This window comes from Cylas formicarius, unplaced genomic scaffold (assembly GCF_029955315.1).
Source record: "Cylas formicarius isolate icCylForm1 unplaced genomic scaffold, icCylForm1.1 PGA_scaffold_12__32_contigs__length_19106922, whole genome shotgun sequence".
Lineage (NCBI taxonomy): Eukaryota > Metazoa > Arthropoda > Insecta > Coleoptera > Brentidae > Cylas > Cylas formicarius.
The window spans coordinates 17,135,322-17,159,793 of record NW_026844225.1 but is presented as its reverse complement, the minus strand read 5'-3'; the positions used below and the strand labels follow the sequence as shown (position 1 = coordinate 17,159,793).

At 35.6% G+C, this 24,472-nt stretch overlaps 6 protein-coding genes across 17 annotated transcripts; 2 read left to right on the top strand and 4 right to left on the bottom strand.

Annotated features, from left to right (window-relative positions):
* The first annotated feature begins 182 nt into the window (after positions 1 to 182).
* Positions 183 to 4,052, top strand: LOC132695575 (glucose-6-phosphate 1-dehydrogenase). 4 transcript variants are annotated; one of them, XM_060659900.1, is made up of 9 exons: positions 183 to 342; positions 2,003 to 2,127; positions 2,182 to 2,546; positions 2,599 to 2,757; positions 2,809 to 3,028; positions 3,084 to 3,300; positions 3,351 to 3,556; positions 3,615 to 3,775; positions 3,833 to 4,052. In XM_060659900.1, exons 1-9 carry the CDS (start codon positions 321 to 323, stop codon positions 3,927 to 3,929), a joined length of 1,572 nt encoding a protein of 523 aa, XP_060515883.1. In that variant the 5' UTR covers positions 183 to 320; the 3' UTR covers positions 3,930 to 4,052. The 4 variants fall into 4 exon arrangements, with proteins under 4 accessions (XP_060515883.1, XP_060515881.1, XP_060515884.1 ...); XM_060659898.1 differs by lacking the exon at positions 183 to 342 and adding an exon at positions 432 to 579; XM_060659901.1 differs by lacking the exon at positions 183 to 342 and adding an exon at positions 1,086 to 1,245.
* On the bottom strand, positions 4,029 to 6,035 carry LOC132695576 (isocitrate dehydrogenase [NAD] subunit gamma, mitochondrial-like). 2 transcript variants are annotated; one of them, XM_060659903.1, is made up of 9 exons: positions 5,857 to 6,035; positions 5,738 to 5,797; positions 5,464 to 5,683; positions 5,219 to 5,409; positions 5,035 to 5,168; positions 4,748 to 4,979; positions 4,503 to 4,689; positions 4,372 to 4,450; positions 4,029 to 4,133 (listed from the first exon to the last, which is right to left on the bottom strand). In XM_060659903.1, coding segments are annotated over exons 1-9 (1,161 nt in total). In that variant the 5' UTR covers positions 5,914 to 6,035; the 3' UTR covers positions 4,029 to 4,132. The 2 variants fall into 2 exon arrangements, with proteins under 2 accessions (XP_060515886.1, XP_060515885.1); XM_060659902.1 differs by lacking the exon at positions 4,029 to 4,133 and having other exon boundaries at positions 4,140 to 4,450.
* A 1,538-nt stretch (positions 6,036 to 7,573) lies between these two features.
* On the bottom strand, positions 7,574 to 11,248 carry LOC132708668 (ubiquitin carboxyl-terminal hydrolase 8-like). Of its 3 annotated transcripts, none has more exons than XM_060681146.1 (8): positions 11,158 to 11,248; positions 10,873 to 11,028; positions 10,506 to 10,819; positions 10,308 to 10,458; positions 10,099 to 10,258; positions 8,892 to 9,434; positions 7,982 to 8,838; positions 7,574 to 7,917 (listed from the first exon to the last, which is right to left on the bottom strand). In XM_060681146.1, the coding sequence occupies exons 2-8, from the start codon at positions 10,968 to 10,970 to the stop codon at positions 7,809 to 7,811; spliced, it is 2,232 nt and encodes a 743-aa protein (XP_060537129.1). In that variant the 5' UTR covers positions 10,971 to 11,028; positions 11,158 to 11,248; the 3' UTR covers positions 7,574 to 7,808. The 3 variants fall into 3 exon arrangements, with proteins under 3 accessions (XP_060537129.1, XP_060537130.1, XP_060537128.1); XM_060681147.1 differs by having other exon boundaries at positions 10,873 to 11,021; positions 11,158 to 11,185; XM_060681145.1 differs by lacking the exon at positions 11,158 to 11,248 and having other exon boundaries at positions 10,873 to 11,148.
* A 1,488-nt stretch (positions 11,249 to 12,736) lies between these two features.
* On the bottom strand, positions 12,737 to 16,176 carry LOC132708822 (14-3-3 protein zeta). 3 transcript variants are annotated; one of them, XM_060681424.1, is made up of 6 exons: positions 16,038 to 16,176; positions 14,876 to 15,196; positions 14,570 to 14,693; positions 14,328 to 14,491; positions 13,679 to 13,795; positions 12,737 to 13,576 (listed from the first exon to the last, which is right to left on the bottom strand). In XM_060681424.1, exons 2-6 carry the CDS (start codon positions 15,176 to 15,178, stop codon positions 13,538 to 13,540), a joined length of 747 nt encoding a protein of 248 aa, XP_060537407.1. In that variant the 5' UTR covers positions 15,179 to 15,196; positions 16,038 to 16,176; the 3' UTR covers positions 12,737 to 13,537. The 3 variants fall into 3 exon arrangements, with proteins under 3 accessions (XP_060537407.1, XP_060537405.1, XP_060537404.1); XM_060681422.1 differs by lacking the exons at positions 14,328 to 14,491; positions 16,038 to 16,176 and adding exons at positions 13,923 to 14,086; positions 15,762 to 15,921; XM_060681421.1 differs by lacking the exon at positions 16,038 to 16,176 and adding an exon at positions 15,762 to 15,920.
* Positions 16,177 to 17,271: 1,095 nt separating this feature from the next.
* Positions 17,272 to 21,397, bottom strand: LOC132695637 (putative inactive tyrosine-protein kinase Wsck). 3 transcript variants are annotated; one of them, XM_060660005.1, is made up of 10 exons: positions 21,240 to 21,397; positions 21,036 to 21,181; positions 20,686 to 20,985; positions 20,397 to 20,623; positions 20,137 to 20,338; positions 19,913 to 20,082; positions 19,622 to 19,859; positions 18,265 to 18,512; positions 17,996 to 18,209; positions 17,272 to 17,942 (listed from the first exon to the last, which is right to left on the bottom strand). In XM_060660005.1, exons 1-10 carry the CDS (start codon positions 21,395 to 21,397, stop codon positions 17,647 to 17,649), a joined length of 2,199 nt encoding a protein of 732 aa, XP_060515988.1. In that variant the 3' UTR covers positions 17,272 to 17,646. The 3 variants fall into 3 exon arrangements, with proteins under 3 accessions (XP_060515988.1, XP_060515989.1, XP_060515987.1); XM_060660006.1 differs by having other exon boundaries at positions 20,140 to 20,338; XM_060660004.1 differs by having other exon boundaries at positions 19,913 to 20,338.
* Positions 21,216 to 22,794, top strand: LOC132695638 (putative hydroxypyruvate isomerase). 2 transcript variants are annotated; one of them, XM_060660008.1, is made up of 5 exons: positions 21,216 to 21,241; positions 21,706 to 21,926; positions 21,984 to 22,095; positions 22,153 to 22,328; positions 22,389 to 22,794. In XM_060660008.1, the coding sequence occupies exons 1-5, from the start codon at positions 21,231 to 21,233 to the stop codon at positions 22,694 to 22,696; spliced, it is 828 nt and encodes a 275-aa protein (XP_060515991.1). In that variant the 5' UTR covers positions 21,216 to 21,230; the 3' UTR covers positions 22,697 to 22,794. The 2 variants fall into 2 exon arrangements, with proteins under 2 accessions (XP_060515991.1, XP_060515990.1); XM_060660007.1 differs by lacking the exon at positions 21,216 to 21,241 and adding an exon at positions 21,386 to 21,495.
* Positions 22,795 to 24,472: the final 1,678 nt, after the last annotated feature.

Sequence of the window (24,472 nt, the reverse complement as noted above, 5' to 3'; positions counted from 1 at the left end):
GTCGCTCTAAACTTTTTACCGCACGGAACCTAATACCGGTCACATTTCGTTATCCGTATTTAAATTTTCGAACGAATTATCATCTTTAAAATAATGCAAGTCATTATGAATAGGTAGGTACTTGTTTGCACGTTTGAAGGTGTCTCGTGTGTCCTCTCTCTCTTACACAGATTTGGATAGACCAATTTTTTCCTTTTCCTAACAAAATCTTGCTAAACGATCTCTGCCATCGCCTTGGGCAAACAGTGTTGTTGGGACCGTGTTATTATTATTTTCAACTATAATTTGATTGTGTATGCGTTTATAGAAAAAAATACAACATGAATTTTCTGCCAAAGTTAGGTAAGTAAAAATTGCCATTTCGGGAGCTTTGAGTAAGACTCGGAAAGAGAGCGGTTCTTTTTTTCTTTCACGTGGTTAAAAAGGATTATTATGACACGTGAGTTAACCGCAACGGACCAAAATATGTATATAAATACCAACTGTTATGACTGAAAGCAACAATGAGCGCATTTTTTAAATTGTGTCTGTTGATCGGGGCGGTTAGAGCTTTCGATAGTGTCACTAACGCAACAACAGGTGCGTATATAATTATGTAATTTTGTAATTACGGCTCTGTGGCAAAAAAGAAGATTTTGAAAATTACGGCATCAAATCGACAAAACTGAAAACGTTTTGTTCGTTTAACGATATTAATTGGTTCATTTAGCAGATAATACAATCTCAAAATAGCCAATAGATGCATATAGATAGTGATCGAAAAGTTTCTTAAAAGCTATCTGAAATTAAGTTGTTTCTAGTGTACAATTCGCGTTTAACAAAATTGGTTTGTTGATATAAGAAACTTGCAAAAGATGTCGAGTTTTCCAAATTTTAATAGTAAGTTTTTTTTAAACCTTGCCGGTTTTAACCCATTCCGATTCTGTACCGCGTTCGTTTTTTTTTTTTAAATTGCTAGTTAAGCATTTTATTCGTTCTGCTAATCAAATTCAAAAGCGGTAAAAAAGGTAATTTTTTTTTTAATCGTTTCATTTGAAAACTAAACGATCTTCAGTTTGTGGTATCTTCAAGATCGCGTGTTTATCCTATTATTCAAATTAAATTCAACCTTATAGTTATACGTAATTTAAAGACGGGATCAAATTTGTTGCATGACCTTGACGTAGGTATAACTATTTTATTTGGCAGTATAAAATGATGAATAGACGAATTTTTGAACAATAATTTTTACCGTCTCGTGCAATGGTAAGTACAACTTAGTAAATGTACACTTCATCACTAATATTCAGGTTATTATGAAAACAAAAATTTAAATTCAATATTAAATTTTTAAAAAAACTAGACATTTGATAAAGGCACATGCGGAAGTCGTCGCGTATCTTTTCCGCCAATTTTATGGAACTTCATTTTCCCACGCCAATGGCGCGGCCATAAGTGCGTGGGAATGTCTTAAGACTTTTAAAAGTTAAATGTAATTAACGGAAGGAAGTTAAGTTTGTTGCAATATAACGCGGAGCTTTTCTACAAATTAATATAGTTTTCTCGAATAATCGCACCCATAGTTGTCCCGTTGTATCATAAATAAATATATCGGCGACTGGATTTTTTTTTTACGAAGGGCAGAGCAGGACTAGGATTTATTTTCCGGCATTTTTCATTACCGAATATAGCTCAATTTTAACGTCCGCGAAATATAACGAAAACGATGTTTTCGCGCGAAAATTTATAAATAATTACTTCGTGTCAACTTTGTTTTCGGTTTGTGGCAATCAAACGCGCATAACCTTGAATAAATGATATTGAAGTGGAATGAAAGTCATCTGATATTAAATTTTCGTTAAAATAGATACTCATTTTAAGTATAGCTATTAGGCTTTAAAATTATCAACAAGGAACCCGAAAATGGCCAACAGAATAATTTTCAATGAGTGTGACGGTATTGATTAAAATTACCAAAAGGTTCTTCAGTTATATATTTATATATAGGAAACATTGTTTTTAGATGCCAAAAATTCGGAAATATGTTTAGCCCTCTACCGAAAGTCTTTAAAGTCGAAAGACATGGACCATGACGGGACTCATTTCGATGGCCAGTACCCCCACGTATTTATTATTCTAGGAGCTTCAGTAAGTGGCATTATTCTTTCTCTCAAACACTTGTGCTAACGTAAATTGCTTAAGGGGGATCTAGCGAGAAAAAAAATTTACCCAACGCTTTGGTGGCTTTATCGAGACAATCTTCTGCCAGCTAAGACCTTCTTTTTTGGCTACGCAAGGAGTAAAACTTCGATAGAGGAAATTAAAACGAAATGCGAGCCCTATATGAAAGTTAAACCTAATGAAGCATCTAGGTACCAAGAATTTTGGACCCTAAATCATTATCTATCTGGACAGTACAACAACAGGACTGATTTTGAAAAGCTTAATCAAGAGATTAGCCAGTTTGAAAAGGGGCCCATAGCAAATAGGCTTTTCTACTTGGCCTTACCACCCTCCGTCTTTGAAGATGTCACCATTCACATCAAAAATACGTCCATGGCTCCAAAGTAATAAACGCGTGAATTTATTTTCTCAACTGCATGTCTTTGTTTATTATAGAGGCTGGACGAGAATTATTATCGAAAAACCCTTTGGACGCGACTTTGATAGTTCACAGAAATTGTCAGATCACTTGGCCACGCTATTTTCCGAAACACAAATTTACAGGATTGACCATTATTTAGGGAAGGAAATGGTTCAAAATTTAATGACGCTGAGGTGACGATGTCGAAGTTATCCTGCTCTATGACTCAATTTGCGATTTTATAGATTTGGAAATCGAATTTTTGGTCCCACTTGGAATAGAGATAATATCGCATCCATCCAAATATCGTTCAAAGAACCATTTGGAACGCAGGGGCGGGGCGGGTATTTCGACGAATTTGGAATCATTAGGGACATAATGCAGAACCATCTTTTGCAAATTTTGACATTGGTCGCGATGGAAAAGCCCGCTACTTGTCATCCGGACGACATCCGAAATGAAAAAGTATCGTTTATTAATATTTCGCAAAATAAATGAGAATTATTTTGTATTTTTCTAGGTAAAAGTGCTAAAATCGATAAAACCCTTAGAGCTAAATGATGTAGTGTTGGGCCAGTACGTGGGAGACCCGCAGAAGGAAGGTGAAGCGAAACTGGGTTATCTGGACGATCCAACGGTACCAAAAGATTCAATCACACCCACTTACGCGTTATCAGTTCTGCGCATTAACAATGAACGTTGGGATGGGGTTCCGTTTATACTGAAATGCGGCAAAGGTAAATGATCTACTGCGTTAAGAACATGGCGGTATCAAATTAATCTGCAGCTCTCAACGAACGCAAAGCTGAAGTTAGGATACAATTTGAAGATGTACCGGGCGATATTTTTGACGGAAAGCCAAAAAGAAACGAGTTGGTTATTAGGGTACAGCCCGGCGAAGCTCTTTATGTTAAGCTTATGGTTAAAACTCCCGGAATGGCTTTCGATATGGAAGAAACGGAACTTGATTTAACATACGGTTCCAGATATTCTGTAAAAGGCGCGCACTTTTATACAGATATTATTACGCTAATTTTAATGTTTATTCTAGCATGTAAAATTACCTGACGCGTACGAAAGGTTGATATTGGATGTTTTTTGTGGGTCCCAAATGCATTTCGTAAGGGCGGACGAACTGAGCGAGGCTTGGCGAATTTTCACACCCCTTTTACATCAAATCGAACAGGAACGGGTCAAGCCCATCCCTTACACGTTAGTTTTTGTATATATGTTCATCTAAAATAATAAAACTGATTCCTTCTGTTTTAGGTACGGAAGCAGGGGACCAAAAGAGGCCGACGAGCTGTTATTAAATAATAACTTTACTTACACGGGATCGTACAAATGGTACAAACCGAGTTTGTAATTAAACCACATTCCGCCGTTGATATTTTTTTGAGAAAATTTATATTTTGTTATATTATATTGTTGAGGATTCAGGTTTTGTAAATTAAAAAATAAAACATGGCAATAAATAGTTATATTATTATTATTACAACAATTCTTAGTCTATAATAACAATATTATATATACAGTAAAAGTTACCTCAAAGAGAGACAATCGGGTGATTCTGCAACAGAAGTAAAAATAAAATAAACGCGTGTTAATACTGAGAAAAATATTCCGCGGAATGTATAAAGTCTACAATACTGCGCAGCTCGCGATCCTTCGATGCGTGTTAAAATAAAAGTGGCACTTTTTAGTTATTAGTCGGGTTGGAAATAAAGCTCTCCGTATAACACAAAGAGTAGGTATTGTTAGTCACAAACCAAGACCCGCACCACAACTATCAAAGATAATGAATTTACCATGGCCTGATATCCGCTTGCAGTACGTGATCGATAATTCTTTGAACAACGTCGGAACTTTTCGCGGTGCCACCTAAATCTGAAGACCTCCACATTGATACCAGGAAAATAAGAAAAATAATAATGGTTACCTGGGGTTAAAAGTCCATCCTCGGAGACTGTCTTACGCATGGCGTTCATGATTAAATTGGCATGTTGTTTTCGCCCCAAATGATTCAACATATCTACCGAAGCGTTTAACATGGCTAAAGGATTAGCGATATTTTTACCTGCGATTGCCGTGCCCGTGTTTCTAGTCCCGGGCTCAAATACTGCGTACTAATAGGGAAACTTTCCTGTTATCGTTTTATTGTCAACCATGGTACCATATACTCACATGGTCACCATAATTTCGTCCTGATAATATACCAGCACCGCCGATGAGTCCGCATACGACGTTCGACACGATACTTCCGTACAAGTTAGTCATAATCATGACATCGAATTGATGCGGCTTTGACACCAGTTGCATGCAACAGTTGTCGATAATCATGTCATTGTGCTCAATTTCTGGATACTCTTTCGCGATTTTTCGCGAAGTTTCCAAAAATAAACCGTCCGATAATTTCCTGAAAATGACGGTCACGCCTATCCGGAATAGATTAACTCCGTTAAAAGTTTTACATTATATTTGCTTTGTGGATCGTCGTTATTTTCTTCCTTCCGGTTCTTTTCGCGTATTCGAACGCGTATCGAGCCACCCTTTCCGAATTTGACTCCGTTACCACTTTCATGCTTTCCACGACTCCATTCACGCTCTACAACTCGACATTCTTAGCCATTTGTTACTCGTGAAAACCTGAATTACCTCGTGTTCGAGCATAGCATATTCCCCTTCGGTGTTTTGCCGAATGATAACAATGTCGATATCTTTTTGGCGAGCGGGCACTCCAGGAAAGGACTTGCAAGGGAGGATGTTTATAAACAAGTCCAGTTCATTTCTCAAAGTAACATTTCTAGATGTAACCCCAGCACTTTCGCTATTGGTTTCGATGTTACCTTATTAATAGAAGTTAAAAAAATGAGGTGGCATCATCATAAAACCGCGATTACCTTTAATGCCCACCCCGTTTCTTTTAATGGAGGTGATAGCATAATGAAAAGCATCTTCATCTTCACTTTTCGGGTCTATGTCGATGACTTCAAAGTCTACGGGCGCACCTGCATACTTAAAAACTTCCCTTACATATTCCATCAGCTCCGGGCCGATGCCGCCTCCAGGAAGCATGGTGACTGCGTGACGGCCCCCATAGAGTGCCACGGGGATGGCTGTCTGCACCAGGAGCACCGGGTTATTATATATCTACATCTTCGGACGGTATATTACCTGCTTTTTAATCAGCGGCGTTTTGTGTTGAATTTCGAATAAGGACATAGTCGATTGTGCCTGAGAAATATTTCAAATATCTACTATACACTTTTATTATGTAATTTGACAATAATCACCCTTATTAATTGCTGGGCCAGTTTAATGGTTCCCTTATTTGTTACTCTGAACGCCATTATAGATGCGCTTCTGAATGCGAATTTATTAATACCTACGTGCCTCCAAAATTTCTTGAAAGTTTAGTGTTTCAATCAAAATAACCTATAGTCGCGCACTACACCGCAACATTTTATATATACCCACGGAAAACGAATGGTTAGTTAGCGAAAAGTGATTTTCATTCGGCGCGGAGACCGCAGCATACTTAAAAAATTAAGTAAACCGGGTGACGACACTAGCTAGCCTCCAATTATTTATATAAATTAGATATACTTCTAAAACCTCTTTAATCGGAATTGGTAGGTTTTACTAAAAATTGCTTATTTTTTGAACCAGTAATTTAAAGCAGTACTTGGTACGAAAATTTATTTTAGAAAGTCAATAAAAAACCACAAACGCTAAGAATTTTGTGACGTAATTTTTATTATTTGATTGTCGTGTACTAGCCGAAAATGTCATTCTAAATTCTTATTTTAATAATTTTTTAAAGAAACTCCTGTTGATGAGTCGAATTTGCTGACGTTTCGCCAACTATCCTGTTGCCTTTTATATATTTATATTTTTGGACCACATATTTTGCGACTCTTAGCCTTTAAGCCTTTAAAGCCTGATTTTCCAAAAAAAAAAACAATACCATTTGAAGTTTATAAGGTTTTATATTTAAAACAGATTAAATACTTTAAATAATGCATCGGGAATGAAGAAAAATATGATCATTTTTAGGTACTTCTGTTTCAACTTAATATTAATTTTAAGAACTTGTGCTGCTTTCTGTTACATATTATTAATGATGTCTACATTGCTAATTGCCCTTTAAAAACTATTCAAAACTAGTTTTAAACCGGTTCTAATACTACATAAAGTGTAAAGGCTTGAGCAACTCGAATTTTGAATATTGAGTTTGAGGTATTTAAAATATCAGTTTTCCCAAAAATCACTGCCTAGATTATTTGTTGGAAACTAAACTTCTTTGTGAAAGACCAAACGGCGCAAAAATTAGTCAAATCGATTGCAAACTACGAGAGATATGTAAATGTTGAAAAATGCATTTAATTCCCCCTCCGTTCGAATTGGTACTGGTACAGTAAAAATAGAATAATGTTGACATATAACTTAACTAACACTGACTGCTGGCAAGCAAGTACAAAGTAGAACTAAAATGCGAACCAGTTTTAGTTAAGCATAAATAAATAGTACTTTTTTCAATATTTTTTGTTTAACCCTACTGTATCGGCGAATTTTTCCAACTTCTCGCTAAAATATTTGTCACGTAGGTGAAAAAAAATCCAATAGGTATCCGGACACAAAACTTAAAAATATTTTCTTGCATTTAAAAAAAAAGATTGAATAGTAAGTGTATATTTACTTTTTTTTAGTATATTAATCAATTTTGTTAATGGTGTTTGTATTGTTTGGTATTTTACCGGCGACCATAGTCTAGATTAGATAGTTTTTTGCTTATTTGAGTATATAGATCTTTTTTTGGTAATCTTGAAGACCCTCTGGGACATAAATAACTTGGTCAACGACGCAGCTTCGCAAATAATGATAGACACCTAATAAACGGACTAAATCTGTAGGTCATATATAAAAGATATCCCTCCCCCATTGCCGAAGGAATAAAATAAAACACGAAAAAAAATGAAAAAATATTATTTATTTATCAAGTTTTAGACAAACTCGCAAACCTAAAAGGCTTCGTGGTTCGCGGCACATATTCATTAAGACGAACGTCACATTTACTATTATCACTAAGACTAGTCGCTGTAACAGCATTATCAAAAATAACTATACTAGAATATATTTATATAGGAATGAAACGTAAAACCTCTTTCTTTCAACATTTAACAAAAATAAATAATTCTTTAATTTAAAGCTTTTGTGGAAATTAGAAGGGGGGTGGGGGGTAACTTCACATAGCTTTATTGATTTTGCAGTAGAAAAAGGCACAAACGGTTTTTTTCACAGTCGACCAATCGACTGACTGTTTTCCGACTTTCGCGTCGTTCAATTCGACCCACCTAAAAATGGAAAAGTACCCAACTCGCATTAAGGTGTTGCTTATTAATAATAAAAGGGACTCACTTGTTGTCCAGGTAACCGTGAGCGTAATAGTGGCCCGCACTCATGGTGCCCTGGTGTTCCGCCATGGAATACAGTCTGTAGGTGCACCTCCCAAACTTCATGGTGAGGTCAAAGTTGATAAACCTATTGCTTTTTTTCGTTTCCTGCCACGACGTTTGATAATACCTCTTCAATACGATAACCAGTATTTCCGGTTCAACCACTATATTTTTACTCATGTAAACTCCCAGGTGGTCGCATTTGGTGCACTTGAAGTCTAAAATTTTCTGTTTGCTCATAGTATACTCGATTAACTGGTTCAGATGTTCACAAGAAGAATTATTCGGAAAGGACACCATCAAAGTATTGTCGATTTCGTACGTATCGGCTTTCAGTCCGCAAGCCTCGCAAATTCTGGTAACGTGAAACTGGTGGTAAAACAAATCCACCCATATTGAGGTTCTCCCTTGCAAATGCTCATACCAAGCTTTTTCCCGCTCGATCGTGATTCGCTTGGCTTCGATATCATAGGCACAGTCTTGGTTGAGTTGATTGAACAAAAACAAGAAAAATTCCATGCAATCCTCGTGATTACCTTGCCTATAAATAGGCTCCAAACTACAAACTGCCAGATAGAACTCCTGCGGAACAAATAATTTTTTCTGCGATTCGGTTCCTTCCCATAATTCCCGGATGACGTTGGCAAAAGGGTGTATAATCAGTGGAGGTTCACGTGTTATTAAATTCTCATAATGGGAAGAAAATGAAAAAATATTGCGCATCACTGGTACGCACTTCAAACACTGAAGGACAGTGTTCATGTAACAAGTATTCCGGATATTTACTAAACCGCACCACCCCTTGAAACCGGGAGGAAACTGCAATACAACACATTAAAACTTTTATGAGAAAAACCCTTAAAAATACTCACATATGCGGGCTTGATTTCCCTCCTCACCAATGGTGGCACTGCGTGATTTGGCCGCTGCCATGGGTCTCCTCTAACAAAATCTGTAACGCTAAGAGTCCTGGCATAGTTCAATAATTTGGTTTTGTTGATTCTTGCTTCCTTAAGTAATCTCTGGCGTGTTTCTTCCACAGTCTCCTTGCCTTCTTCTGGAGTTTCCTGTTTACCTCCTTTTAATGCTGCCGGCTTGTCAGCTGCTTCCTCTTTCAATTCGTCAGCGACGATTGGTAGGTCATCAGTTAAACTTTCAACTTTCAACTCCTCACTCTCCTCGTTAGAGAATGACTCTTCGAGTCTTTCAATGGTGAACTCCTTCAAGTGCATCTCTGATATGTTTGATTTGGGATATATCACAGTGTCCAACTCAAGCAATTCATCAATATCCTCATTTTTTCTTGCAATGATGGTGTGTACATTAGTGACTAACGCCGGATAGCTCTCCACAAAGTCTATGAACCCTCCATCTAATATGACAGGCTCTTGGGAATAGCTTCTGAGACAATCCCACTAAAAATCAACAGAGAACAAGGATTTTTCAAAGAAACTTCCACAGGCTATTATAAAACTTTTTACAAAACTTCTGGATTCCTCCTGCGTCGGTTTTTGCTGAGTTGAACTTTTGATGTGTTGCCAATCATCATGTGGGCTTCTTCATTTTACTCTGTACCTGCTTATATATTGTTTGAGGGCGGCAGAGCTAAATGAGTGGCAGGGTCTACATGACTGATTCCCATATTAGTGACAGATAAAGACATGAGTGGCGTTTAAGATTATTAGGTTGCTTATAGATTTCTATAGACTCTCGAATTTTTCATTGGTGGAAGAATTGATTACATGCAAGAATTTCAGTTTTACCAAATAAAATGTTATGTCCGGTTCCGCGATTGTGTTCGGCAACAGCTGATGAGTTTATTTGTCTTAGTCATAAGGCTCTTTCGTGTTTTTTAAGCCTAGTGGATATCTTTAGTCCAGTCTCTCCAATGTATTCTTTGCTGCATATGCTGTTTGTCTTTGACAGACCAAAGGTGTTGAGAGTTCCAAGCTCTGAAGAAGCCAACAGGATCATTGGTGAAATTTCGAATTAGCAAAAACCAACGCAGAAGGAATCCAGATGTTTTGTATAAAGAGAAAGAGGATCTAGATACACTAAAGCAACTGAAATTTTTAATACCTCCACAACAGCAGTTTTCATAATGGTTAACTTGGTACTGGTTATTGTACTGGAACTGGAACTCCAATCCAGAAAGACAATGGCGTCAAATTCATCTCTTTTATCCCACAAGTATTTGGCTTCATTGACTAATTCCAACCCAACTGTATTAGCTGACAAGCTAAAAATACATGATTTAAAACAAAAAAAATATTAAAGACCAGTTATACCCCGGTTTTATTATACTGTCAGGAATATTGATAATGTTTGGGAATTTAATTTTTGAGACTTCATATTCACTATAGGCTCTTATATCAACCAGCAGCAAATCCACTCCACTTTCTATTGCAGCATAAAGTTCTTTGCATGATATATAGTCTCCTGAAACACAAAGTTTAGTGCAAATTCAATATTACTTATGAAAATACTTTTAAATAGTGTATTGTCTTCCTCTTCAGAGTCAGTTTCAGTTCCAACATCTTTAATTGATTTGCGCTGGACCACCTGCTGCTTCTGTTCTTCATCGCGATACCGCTGTTCTAAGCTTGACTTTACCTCAACTAACTTTTGAGTTACCATTTTCACTTGAGATGAGTACATCGAAGACAGGAACTTTTTATCACCTATTTGATATAGTTTGTCATATAAAGAGAGGTATCGTAAAGACAATACAAAACATTTCTCTTGGTCTGCTACTTCAGTCAATAACGTAACGTACAAGCTCTTCAAGCCATTCTCTAATCTGAAACATAGTACCATAGTTATACTGAGAATTAGGTATTTTGAGAAACACACGTCCGGGCCTTCGTCGCCTTTAGCAAATTGGGTGGCACCGCGATCTTTTCAAGATCCTCCACACATTTGGCCATATATAAGGGTATTACGTCTTGCATTTTGGGGTTTTCTTGGTTAACCTTCCTGGCCTGCCGACCGCAATTTATTATCTAAAATCTATACTGCTTACATAGATTACCATTAATTTTATATTTGCTGGTTAAATTATTGCCTTATAAAAGTTAAGTCATAATTCAGAAAATATACTAGTTATTACTACAGAAACAAAACAAAATATTAACCTACCTTTTTCCAATTTATTTGTAATTAAAACTGCTGTCAAATTTCAAAATTGTCAAATGACAAAAAATTCAAACGCAAGCTCAACACCGATTGGTCAGTTAGAAATGACGTTACCGAATGCGTGGTTACTAGAATTTTTCCAAGAAAAACAACTAAATCGAATATCGAAATACCAGAAGATTCTTATAAATAACATTTTGGTTCACGAAAGAAAGCCCTTGATTTAATTTAGAAGTGTTGGGACCGGGAATGGTAGTTGTAGAGCTAGTTAATTTCTAGATCATATATTGATATGATTTAGTAGTCAATTCAATGATTCACTTCACCCCTACCATAGGTGGAGCTGCATTTAATTAAAAAAAAACTGCTATTATTTAGCTGACCACGAGAAATGTCTACCATTTTAATAAAAAATAAAGGACAATGAAAATCGCAAATCACATAGTTGACATTTTTTTATTTAGCTAAATAAGAAAATGTAAAGTAAAAGTAATGAAATCAATTCAAACGTCAACAATGTACAAAAATTATTTTACACAGAATACTTCAGGCGTTCAAAAACGCTTGACAACAGTATCTAGAGGCAACCGTTACATGAAATTTAATCCTAACTGCTAAAAATTCCCAAAATATACATTTATTTTCAAGGTTCTAGAACCGTTCGAATTTAATTCTGAAACACAATAGTACAGGACAATACCAAATTAGTTCTAGGCTGGAACAAACTTTAGGAAAGACGTGTCCTTCGTGGTTTTTAAAAGAATCTAGTTAAACGATTTAAGCGACAAAAACTGTTGTTACTGTTCCAAATACCTCTGCAGCAAAATGTAATTTGATATCGAAATTATAATAACAATTTTAGTCACCTAATTATAATTTAATTAAAATTATAATTTTGGCATATATTTTGTATAAAATTAAGGAACACTCGAGGCTTATTTATAAGCCAAATAAAAATTTAAATAATTTTTTTGCAACTTTTTAAGTTGCAGTTTCTATGGATTAATAAATAACACCGTCATTTAAATAAAAATAAATAATTTTCTATTTCGAGCTAATGATAATCCTATTTAATTCAATTGCCTTTCTTGATATTTTGGGGGATTTTTTTAAATTTAAATTTTCGATTTGCCGTCGTAATATCACCTCAAGTACGCCAAAGATACAGTAAGATTTTAAAGTGGAATGGAGAGGAAATATTAACGCTTTTCGACAAATAAAAAATGCATTAATTTAAATTTTCCACCTAAATTTCTTAAATTAAAAATATAATGTCAGATAATTACACTTTTTGTATAAATATTTTTTTATAAGTATGTTTGAATGGTTTTGCTTATTTTTTCTGTATAGAGTATATTTTTTGCCGATTGTTTCGGTTTCTTTTTTTAATAGTTGTTACTTAAAGAATTACTTAACAGTTCCGATTTTTGTAAAATTATACTTACTTCGTAGTAAATTGTCAATCTTTTAAGTGCAGGTTGGAACTATTGAAAAGTTCAATATAAAAACACCAAAGCCGCACTTTCACAAGTATTTCGCATTGCGAACGGGAAAACTACCGAGGTAAACAAAAACAAGGGAGAGATTTTGAAAAATTTATTTATATCTGACAAATATACTTGACAGATACAACAGAAAACAAATAGAGCTGGTAGCGTTTATTTTAATACATATTCATACATTTATATATAGCACATCCAAAGTGAGTGTTTCCTTTACCGAAACGTACAGGTTGGAAGGGAGGGGATTCAGGTCTATTTCAAAGACCTGCGCAGTGCAAACGTAAATGAAATCCCGGTTAAACAAATTCGGCGACTAACCAACACAAAAAAAAAAAAATATCTGGCGGTTCCGTGACATTCCTCAATAAGGAAAACGAGAAGATCGGAATAAAAAAAAAAAAAGAAAATCAGTAACAAAAACTAAAACAACATTATTAAATAATAAATTTAATATTAACAAGTTAGAACTTAAAAGTGCTGGAAAAGTTGAATTAAATTACACATTTTAGGAGGGATACACTATAATATATAAAATAATCAAATATAAAACAAGTAATAAAAGATGAAGAAACTGACGCTGGATCACACGACATCTGGCAAAAAAAAAACAAAACAAAAAAAACAAAAGAAATGATGATATATTTTTTTTCTTGAATGTTCTGGTGGTTAAAGTTACGCCGATTGTGTGTTTTATGTGAAATACAATTTAAATTTAACGATTTTACATATCTCCTAAAAACATTGTTAAATATCAAAAGTTTCAGCTGTGTGAAACTTAAAAACTGTCAATGAAACTTCACAATAAAGTTCCACGAATACGTTAACTTACAAGAAATTTCATTTGTAACGAATAATATTAAAAAAAGGGACGAGGACACATTTCAGTTATCACCTGGTTCTTGAGGCTCATCCGCCTCCCCCTGAAACAGAAAGAAACTCCCATTAAAAACGCGCCTGCATCTCATCACTCGGGGGCAATGAGGAAACAAAATAAATTACATGCAACCCTAAAAAATAATCACCTGCGTATCGCTCGTCCAAAGTGTGAGGTTGTCTCGCAACAGTTGCATGATGAGCGTACTGTCCTTATATGAATCTTCGTTCAGAGTGTCCAACTCTGCGATAGCGTCGTCAAAGGCCTATTAAAAAAAGAAGAAAAAAAAACAACAAGACTTAGAGAGGTTCACAAGCGTTGCGAAGGGTGTTGAGGGTTGGTTAGTAGCGTACAGGCAGAATTACAGGGCATTAGGGACACACACGACAAACCTGTTTGGCCAGGTGACAGGCACGCGCCGGGGAATTGATAATTTCATAGTAAAACACCGAGAAATTTAGAGCCAGGCCCAGTCGAATAGGGTGTGTTGATTGCATTTTCGATTTGGCAATGTCAAACGCTTCCTGGTATGCCTTTTGAGAATCCTCGACCACTTCTACAGAAAAAAATCATTATTACTTTCCTCTTAAGGCTCCCCATAAATGACAACAACATTAATTTCAAGTGTTATTTGTGCAAAAAGTATATCCTACTCGGCATCCCCCCCAAATGAAATCTCGATGAATCGTTTCTGAAAAATCCTCAAAAAAGGATCACATAAACTCGCGATACCCTATTGAGATAAATTTGCCAATTGTAATTCTGCCTGTTGAATTGAAAATGAAATCCATAGTAACCTGTTTAGCCAATTGGCAGGCTTTATCTGGCGAATTTAATATTTCATAGTAGAATACGGAGAAATTTAAAGCTAAACCCAGCCTGATTGGATGTGTTGGCGTCATTTTCGCCTTTGAAATTTCAAAAGCATCTTGATATGCTTTTTGGGAATAATCAACCACAGCTGAAAAACATTAACAATTGTACAAACTGCCAGGAAGTTAATTAAAAATAACTTGACATGATCTTTAACAACACTTACTATTTCTAGTGTCTCCTGTCGCGACTTCAGCAAGGTACCTATAGTAGTCACCCTTCATTTTAAGGTAGAAAACTTTCGATTCTGCATTAGATGCTTTGGGGATTAGGTATTTGTCCAAAAGACCCTACAAACACAAGGACGGTTTTAGCTTAAGGCAAACGCAGGGACTTGCGATGTTAAAACATCACTTGTAACATCAGCGAGAATTTCCTCAAAACTATTCAGAAGAACGAAAGTTATACTCTTAAACATCATAGTAATAATTGAACAATAACGCAACTCCATTGGGGGAAGCACAATACTCACAAGAACATCGTCACAAATTTCCCTCAGTTCTTTCTCTACTTTTTCTCTATATTCTTTAGCCATCTGCTGTTTCCGTTCGGAGCCTTCGGTTTTCTGTTCGATTGATGATATAACCCTCCAAGAAGACCTCCTGGCACCGACGACATTTTTGTAAGCCACCGATAAAAGATTTCGCTCCTCGTTACTGAGTTCCACTCCGGTCTCTGTGACGGATTTCATAGCGGAGGCCATGTCGTCGTACCTTTCGGCCTGTTCGGCCAATTTGGCCCTTTGCACCAGCTCATCTTTGTCGGGGACAGACATTCTGCTCTAACCTGTAATCTGCGAGAGATTCCGCTTTAAGCCTCACGAATCGCGAGGGGATCGAATGAAAATCACAAAACCCGGTTTTAATTGGAAAATGCGAAATCGCTTTAACACAAGGCGGCCAAGATGTGCGAACCCGGCTTACTAACGAGAGACTGCGCGATCAAAATGGCGTCAAGCCACACCTTGCGCCTTGATGTTTGCGCCGCCGGACCGGGTTGAAATGCGTAGTTCGGACACAAACCGATACAGAGATCGCGCTGCTCGATTCGCGCCCCTTTCCCCCCAAAAATCAAAAATGGGTACAATGCTCCACAAGGGACAACACTTCGGCGTGCATGAAACATGACGAAAGAATTTCTCGAATTGACATCGTCTGACGTCACCTTCCGCAAATAAAACGACGACCTTAATAAAATTAGCGATAACTTGCGAGATTTTCATAATTCGTTCGAAAATATTGAAGGTCAACTGTACCCCGTCGACCACAACCCGCCAAGATTCACGAAAAACTACATCGTTTCGTTAGCGAGCGATTTTGTTTCTTTTGGTTGGCACGTGCTCCTTAAATGCAACTTACAACTTAATCCGACAATCCTAAGTTAGATTTTCTGGCAAACGATGCCGATAACACACTCACACAAGCATGCACTACAGCGACTAGAACAGGACTACTAAAAGCACCGTCTACGGTTATGATCGATACGGGGTTTACTAACCGTCGTTCACGGCACACAAATATGGCGTCCCAATAAAAGCAAGTTTAAAATAAACGCGCGACAAGGTGAAGCGACCGCCAATACAATATCCTATCACAGAAGACGACAAAACACTATACGAGCTAATAAAAACTTACTTGATGCTTTTTCCTGTTGAAAGAAATGAATAATAGGGCAAAAATTCCACACTACTTCTTCACGCTGACAGTCTACAACCGGCAATGAAGAACAGACGACAGACAGATGGCTCCACCGATACGCGCGCTTGTGCTTGGGGTCGTATTCTCAAAATCTAAGAACTCAAACTTGATTGGATCGGGCTCGCATGACGTCACCTCCTATGAATTTCCGTTTGCATCTCTAAATTTATTTAAAAGAAGTTTATATTTCTATGAATATAGAATGGTTGTTGATAAAACATAGCAAATACCTTGCTTTTGCAAGAGTGTTTTTTCTTCTTATTCTTGTTTGATTTAATATTTTTATGAACATTACTTCATTGCCATACTTTAGTCGATGGTTTGTAATATATTAAAAACGAAAATAGATACATTAAAATATTACGGCAGTATTACTAATATAAAAACACACTTTGTGCATATCCTATCATCCTATCATCAAATTTAAAGAAAAACTTAGGCAATGACATGCACATGCAATTTTTTCATAAAACTTAGTTTCCAAATAAAAAAATAAAATGCAAAACATTGCATATAAAAAAAATAGGAATATATTTAGTTGGATGCTAGTATTTTGCACCACATTTGTTAATATTCTTCTAAACAATTGCAATTCAAAAATGTTATATTAATAAACATTTCTGAAATTAATTGTTCTATTCATGTGTAAACGGCGAATAAATACATTCTTTAAAAATATTTTATTTAAACAATGTAATCCCGATAAAAACACAACAAATCAGCGAACCACGTAGAGCAAAAAATTGTATAATTGTTATAGTAAGTGTTTTCCATTTTACTGAGTCGCTAATGCCTGGTTTATTTCTTATGACATTTAATAATTCTTCTTGTCTCGTTGTCGCATTTTTTTAGATTCTATTTTTTATTTAGGAAGAGTGGAGTAATAATGAAAAAATTGCTGGTTTTAAAAGATTCTAAATAAAAAAAATTGTCCTGAAATTTAGTCAAGAGGAAGGATAGGGGTAGTCTAACACAATTTATTCATTCTTTTAAAAAGAATTGAAGAAAGTTTGTAATATTTTATTGTTATATTTGTGGCGCAGTATGACCCAACGTTTATACAACTACCCTTTATTTTAAACACGAAATCACCCCTTTAAGTTTTTCGCTTAGTTTTGAAACACCCTGTATATCTTGAGTATAGTAGGAAATGATACGTCGAGAACTGAACACAGTTTTTATTGAGAAAAATATTTAAAATATAAATATCCGCTTTTATTATCACAAAATTGTCATAATCGGCCAATCACCGGCATATTTTTACGTCCTTTTATATATAAGAATGGAAGAAAGGGTCCAAGATGAGGTCAAAGGGCGTTAAAATCCTACGGTAGCGCAGATCAGACAATTTTGTTTTATGAATTGTATAATTTATTTGGACCTAAAAACCATTTTCTTCGGAGCATGCACATATAATGGTCAAAATAAATAATGGTACCTATACACTAAGTTTCGAAGGATATCTTACACAAAAATCGTCAACACAAATCATTTTAAGTAATGTTTCCCTAATTTAAGTAAATTTCAAGTACCAACGCATACGGGACTAAAATACAGGTCGTACTGACAACTCCATGTCGGGATAAAACTGTTCGTACTGAAAACTAGAATACAAGTTAAAACGTAGAACGTCTGTCACATTGTGACTTTGATCGCGTAAATGTTGTAACGATTCAATGAGATTCAGGAATGCGGGCCTTTCGTCTGGTATTAACTGCCAGCAATCCAGCATAATTTGGTACATGTCATCGCCTACATATTTTAACTGCTGCAAACGTAATCCCTTTGCTATATGTTGAGGGATCTCGTTGTTATCCGAAATATTTCCATATGGAGTGCCCCCTAAAAAGAAATTCTTAAACAAAAGTTTTTAAAAAAACGGTTAACAACCCTACCAAGAGAGCAAACTTCCCATAACAAGCAGGCGAATGACCAAATGTCACTCTTGGGGTGGTGTTGGTGACTTTTAAATACTTCCAACGCCGTCCATCGCGTATAGTCGGGTATTTTGTTGTGACTAAAGAATTGAGCAATCCCGTAACTCCCTATCTTTGGCGTGCTTCCATTAGAGATCATTATACTTCGCGCGCAAAGCTGTTTATGGATGATCTAAAGAATAGACCAGGCAATTTGAAACTTAAATTGAAAAAAAAAATCAACTTACGTTGGTGGAATGCAAGTACGCCATTCCCTTACAGATACCTATGGCGTATTCGAAAGCCTGTTTCTCTGACATGCTGCTAAATTTATCCGGCAAATGATCCCTGCTACTCAGGAGTAAATCTTTTAAATTTGTAGACGCGTACTCCATTATTATAACCACCATTTGTGACGTTTCGGATGTACCAATGAGATTTAAGATGTTTTCGTGGTTGCCGGTTTTTATTAAAACGTCCAATTCTTGTAACATTCCTGGAATTATATCTATGTGGTCCCAAAACATTGTTTTGAATAATAAGCGGTACTTTTAATATAGGTCACTCAAGAAAAATTTGTAAAAAACCGAATCATCGGTCTAGTAGGAAGTGAATTATTTGCTTTCCGACAAATGCCGATAGAGATATTTGTTATCTGTCAGTTATTGTCAGCGTAGTTTCGACTTTTTAAGAAATAACGTAAGTTCATTCTAATTAAAACTTTGTGCGTTAGGTACTTTCCAATTTATCTCCATAAAACTTATGACTGTTTGGTGTATTTTAGATCTAAGATGTATTTAACTGGTCATAATGCCTTTAGCTCCCATTGTTGTGGAGCATTAATACAAGATGATAGAGGAAAAGAAGAAACTGTAAGAATTGTTGGTAGGAGGATCTGTTGTATAAAATGTATGTCAATCCTGCGAGGAGAATCAGCAAAAGACTAGGTTAATGTTAGAGGATGGACTGTTAAAAGAAGTCTTGTGCTAGTGAATTATCTTGTCGAAGGATGGCTACTGGGCCGCCATTGCACCGATTCAAACTGGAATGATTAGGAATGGAGGAAAGTACTGTGTTTTTGCCTCACGGGACGTCGGGGTTGTATTGATGAAAGACTTGGTGACGATTTTTATGCGCGATAATTCTAGACTCCACACCACCAGAATTGTCAGTCAATATCTGGATGAGGTGGGCATTAGGCGGTTTGATTGGTCAGCCTTCAGTCCAGACATGAATCCCATAGAATATGGTAGGCATACACCAGCTCAAGAGATATCCTAAAACTAAGAGAGTTGCTAATGCAGGAATGGAACAACGTCGACCAGAATGTAATCCGCAGGGAGTACACGGTATTAATTTTCGGGTTTTCTCAATATTGTTAATTGTTACTCGTGCCTTTAGTTACAAATAAAAATTAATTGGGCTTTGTTTATAACAGACATGTTGTTTTCTTGCAAAATCATGAAAACCAACATCAAATTTTCCGATTAAATGTTAAATTCAGATAACCAAATAGAGTAGGTTAGATAATTTACCACCTACTAAAAAATTTGCAATTTCTCGAGTGACCTAAATTTTTGCTCGTCAGTGTAAAACACATACTACCTCGCTTAGTTTCTTGATTCATCCTCTTATCATATATACTGTAGCAAGTGACTGTAATTAGGTTGTCGTTCTCATGCAGAGTGCCTGTGTTAACTTTTCCAAATTTTCCGATGCCCAGCAAGTTCGTGGATTCAATTTTTAATTGGCTCGCTGGAATCGTCCTAACTTTTTGTTTTAAGTTGCGATAGTGTGAAATCGCGGGTATGTGTTCCTCCTCGTGAATATATCCATTATTTTCCTAGCAACAAAAACATGTAGCGATTGCAAAAACCTTTCGTTAAATGTACTCACCACTTCGATCATGGGCCCTTGCAAAGTTAATTCCTGATTATCTGACAGTCTCTGTCTTCTGTTAACTATTTTACTCTTCAGGATTATAAATCCTATTATTCCCGCAATAAGCATAAATGTAAGTAGCCCGATAGCGACCGATAAACCAATTATAACAGCGGGAGCGTCATCTAAAATACAATATGGTAAATTAAAAATTTGTAACAAAGGAACACCATTCATACTGCCATCTTCTTTGTCGTAAACGTTTAAAATTGAAATCCCGTTGTTATAACCGCTAGCGTTACTGTAAACAACTTTGCTTTCCCCATTGAAATTGCTCACAAGGCCAAGAATTATTTTATGTGTTACACCCGAACTTAAAGGTGCATTGTAATATGATCCGTAAAATTTCCCATCGCCGACAATAAATTCCCTGTTAATATCCTAAGACGGGATAAAACATTGTATAATAACGACAAAAATATCGTTCAGAAATACACACCTCTGGACGTACTTCCGCGGCTATGTAGTAGCTCAGACCAAGCCTTTGAGCGTCTTTATAGGACAGTATGTTATCCTTTGAAAATCCCTGATTATCATCTGAATTAACGACAATTATTCTGTAGGCACTCACTGGTCCATTGTTATTGGTTGTCTGTGATAATTTAATTGTTACTTTTTCTCCATCATCTCTGACAATAACCGGTTGATAGGGCACATTATCTGGCTCTAAAAATTCGACATAATTATTGAATTGGTAATCCTCGTGTGTTTCCCAAATAACCACTTGCCTCCAATTTTGGTAACTAGTATTTGGTAGGCTTCTGCTAGATTATTGGTGTCATTGTATTTAGCTTCTACACTAATATTATATTCTGAAGCAGATCTAAGAGGGGATATTTCTGTCTGAAATGTGTCATTGCTATAAACCCAAACCATTGGTGTTGGAGGGTAGTTGGAATAGGTTTTTAGAATGGTGGCCGTTATGGTATAACCCACAACACCTGCAATTAGCGCTGGTTTGCTCCAAAATATCCGACAACTATTGCTAGTTATGTTTTCAATCCTTAAGGAAAGGTTGGTTTCAGTTGCTAAAATATTCACGGTCAAAATTCAATTAAACTGTTACTTAGAAACCAACCCATATTTTCCGTAATATAGACATCCCTTAGAGCGTATGTGCCATTGCAGTCTACTTGTGAACAGAAAATTTTACAACTTGTATTGGAAAGTTCTTCTCCTACATCATTACTGCAGTAACATTCTCCACCGAAATAACTGGCATACCTAGACAGGAAATTAAAGTGAATTCCAAATTTCGGGGCTTGCTTAATTCATGAAATACCGGTAATGATAGTTCCTGCATTCCGTAGCGCAATTTATACTACCCGTCGCTTGCTTTAAAAGTCTATTTTGCTTGGAAGGCTTGTAACATCCTAGAAGAATATATTCCAAACCCCAGGTCCAGTACAGTAACAATAAGAACAAGTATATCCTTAGCATCTTAACGGTGCCATTAAATTATCTCAATCATTTTTGTATTTCTCGAAAATATTCAATATTTCCTTCAGCACAAAACCAATTATGTGGAGGTTATTAAGGTTAGAAAAACGTAAACACACCCAACCAGCGTTGGTGATGCGATGGCAAAAGAATTCCTTTTTTTTAACCAGTTCTTACAAATTGAAACCCATTCATAGAACCAATGAGTTGAGAAATGCGAAATCACGTTTGTTTACTAATTTTATAACATTATCAACGTGATAAATGAAAAAGGATTGATAAAACATAACGAGTGTATCTTATTTAAGGTTAAGTGGCGCAACGCTTCACGTAAAAATAATGCCCAAGTTCTGTGCCAATTTGGCTTTTCTCTTTAAAGAAAAGCCGTTGTTAGAGAGATATTCGGCTGCCAAGGCAGCTGGGTTTAAAGCTGTTGAAACTGGCTTCCCTTATGGGTTTTCAAAAGAACAAGTCATAAGTGCCAAAAATTCGGCAGGAATAGAGCAGGTTCTTATTAATATATTAACGGGTGAAACACAAATTACTGTTCAATTAAACGTAGCTTACTCATTTATTTAAATTTTAGGGGACGTAACTAAAGGTGAGCTTGGACACGCTGCGTTGCCGGGATCAGAGAATGAATTTAAAAAAAATCTGGAGACTACAATAGAATTTGCGAAAGCTCTGGGAGCAAAAAAGTAACAACCGTTGGTTTTGCAACCCAATAAAGTTTCTTAAACTATTTACTTCCTCAGAATTCATATAATGTCGGGACGCGTAAATGATGAAGTTACAAGTATTCACGATCAAACTTACGTGGAAAACTTAAGATATGCTGCCAAAGTGCTTGAAAAAGAGAACCTAATAGGGCTTATAGAACCTATCAACAAATATTCGGTCCCCGGATATTACATGAATTCATACGAGAAAGGTGAATACTAGGTCATTATGTTTTTTGCAAAATGAAAATATATATTGTGCACAATTTCAGCATTGGCTGTTTTAAAAAGTATCAACAGCCCCAGCTTAAAACTGCAACTAGATATTTTCCACTTGCAACTAATAAAGGGAGACATTACGCATACAATTAAGGCTTTAACGTCATATATCGGTCACGTCCAAATTGCTCAGGTTCCAGGACGAAATGAACCGAATACTGAGGGGGAAATTAATTACAAATACATCTTTGATTTGCTCAAGCAAGAAGGGTACAATGACTGGATTGGACTTGAATATAATCCACAGAAGGACACTGAGAGCGGATTAAATTGGATCAATAAAATGGGATACACTTTATAGAAAAAACGACCTATGTAAATTGTTTCCAAATATTAAATTTTTATTTAGCATTTTTTTTTGATTCAATCGAATGAAATAAAAGAGTTTCCGTTTGGCTCACAATTTAACCGGTAGCAAAAAAAATCATGTTTAATTATACTTATAAATATATCATAAAATATAAATCAAAATCGAGAAAATTCTTATAGGTTGCGGAGATATCCGGGAAAAACTGAAAATCAGCAATTTCATTTGAATTTTTTCCTGGCCTTATTTAAAAAAAAAAAAAAAACAAATGACACTTTCCAATGGCAACTTTTTCTCCCCTGACATTATTCATTATTCATTTTTTTAAATACAGACCTGGATTTTTTATTGAATATTTTCAATGAGCTTATCATTTTGAGAAAATGCATGCCTCACACTTAAAAACACCCTAAAATTGGCAAAAATTTTTTCAATTAATCTTATTATAATTAATTTCTATCTAACCGATTTCTTATCTCTTACGGTTTCAGAGATCCCAATAGTCCCCGTTAAATTTCGGACACCCTGTACATCAACAAGCCATAATTCAAAGCAAAGCAAATTTAAGTAATTAACCTTTCAACAAAAAAATATATTTTAAAAAACTTGTTACACAGTTTAAGCTCTTAATAAAAAATTTAATTCTTCATTATTTAATTTTTGTTGTTTTCCGCAACTTAGAAAGGAAAAAAAATGAAAACATTGAATTTCGTATTTTATTTGATAAATAAATTTGTTGTTCAATTATAATAGTACAGAAATCAATTATCACAAATATACCTATAATTTCTTTGACTTTTTAAATCTAGATGTATTAATTAAAAAAAAAACTAAACACAAAGTAACTGGGAAGGATTTTATGACTTCCTTTATCGCATGCAAAAAATGCTACTTGTTCGAACAGTGTGACATGATTTAATGCCTATTAATTTAGTAGCGTCAATTTTTCCCATTTTGTAGAGATTTATGCACTTCAATTTTTTTATAGTTCTTTACGTCTCAAAATTACTATAAAAATTTGAATTCCTCTGTCAAATGTTATGTACGCAATATTTTATTTGAAAAATTATTTATGATACAATGACGAGAAGAATTCAGAAGGGCGAAAAAATCCTTTACAAAAAACATAACGATAAGAACACAGCAATTTGTCAATAACCCATCAAGTTGGCGAACCCTCGAATTAATTATTTTTGCAAATAAACACATGGGACTGTTGACCTCCGAAATAACTGTCAGAATTAATTTATGGTTCAAATTATAGACGTAAAATTTAGAGACCTGTAACGATTTGTTTGCCTTATTAAATAATTTAAGTGCGTTTAATAAAAAAACAATACTGCAAACTTTAAACAGTAATAAATTAAATGACCCCCTCGATAATAAATATGGCTGTCCTTGCTCGACCCGAGCACGGACCGGTCGTCTTTGCTGTCACTTTGATTTATGCGCAATATATTCAGAGGCGTTGCATTTAACGATCGAAATTAATGTCCAATTTTTTCCAATGTTTTTTAAACTATTCCCTGAAACTCAGTTACCCGTCAACTGCATAACATTAGGAAAATAAATGCACATCAAATCGTCTATTATGCAACAAGTTTACCGAACGTGTTGCATACTATACTTTTTCTACGACCCTTAGTTTTTGGGTACATTTTCGCAAAACACGAATACATTCATGGCTGCCAGAATTGGCAAACGTCAAAATTCAAAGTGAGGGAAATATCTCCAAAAACATCCGATTGCTCCCAAGCCCGTGCGGTGAAA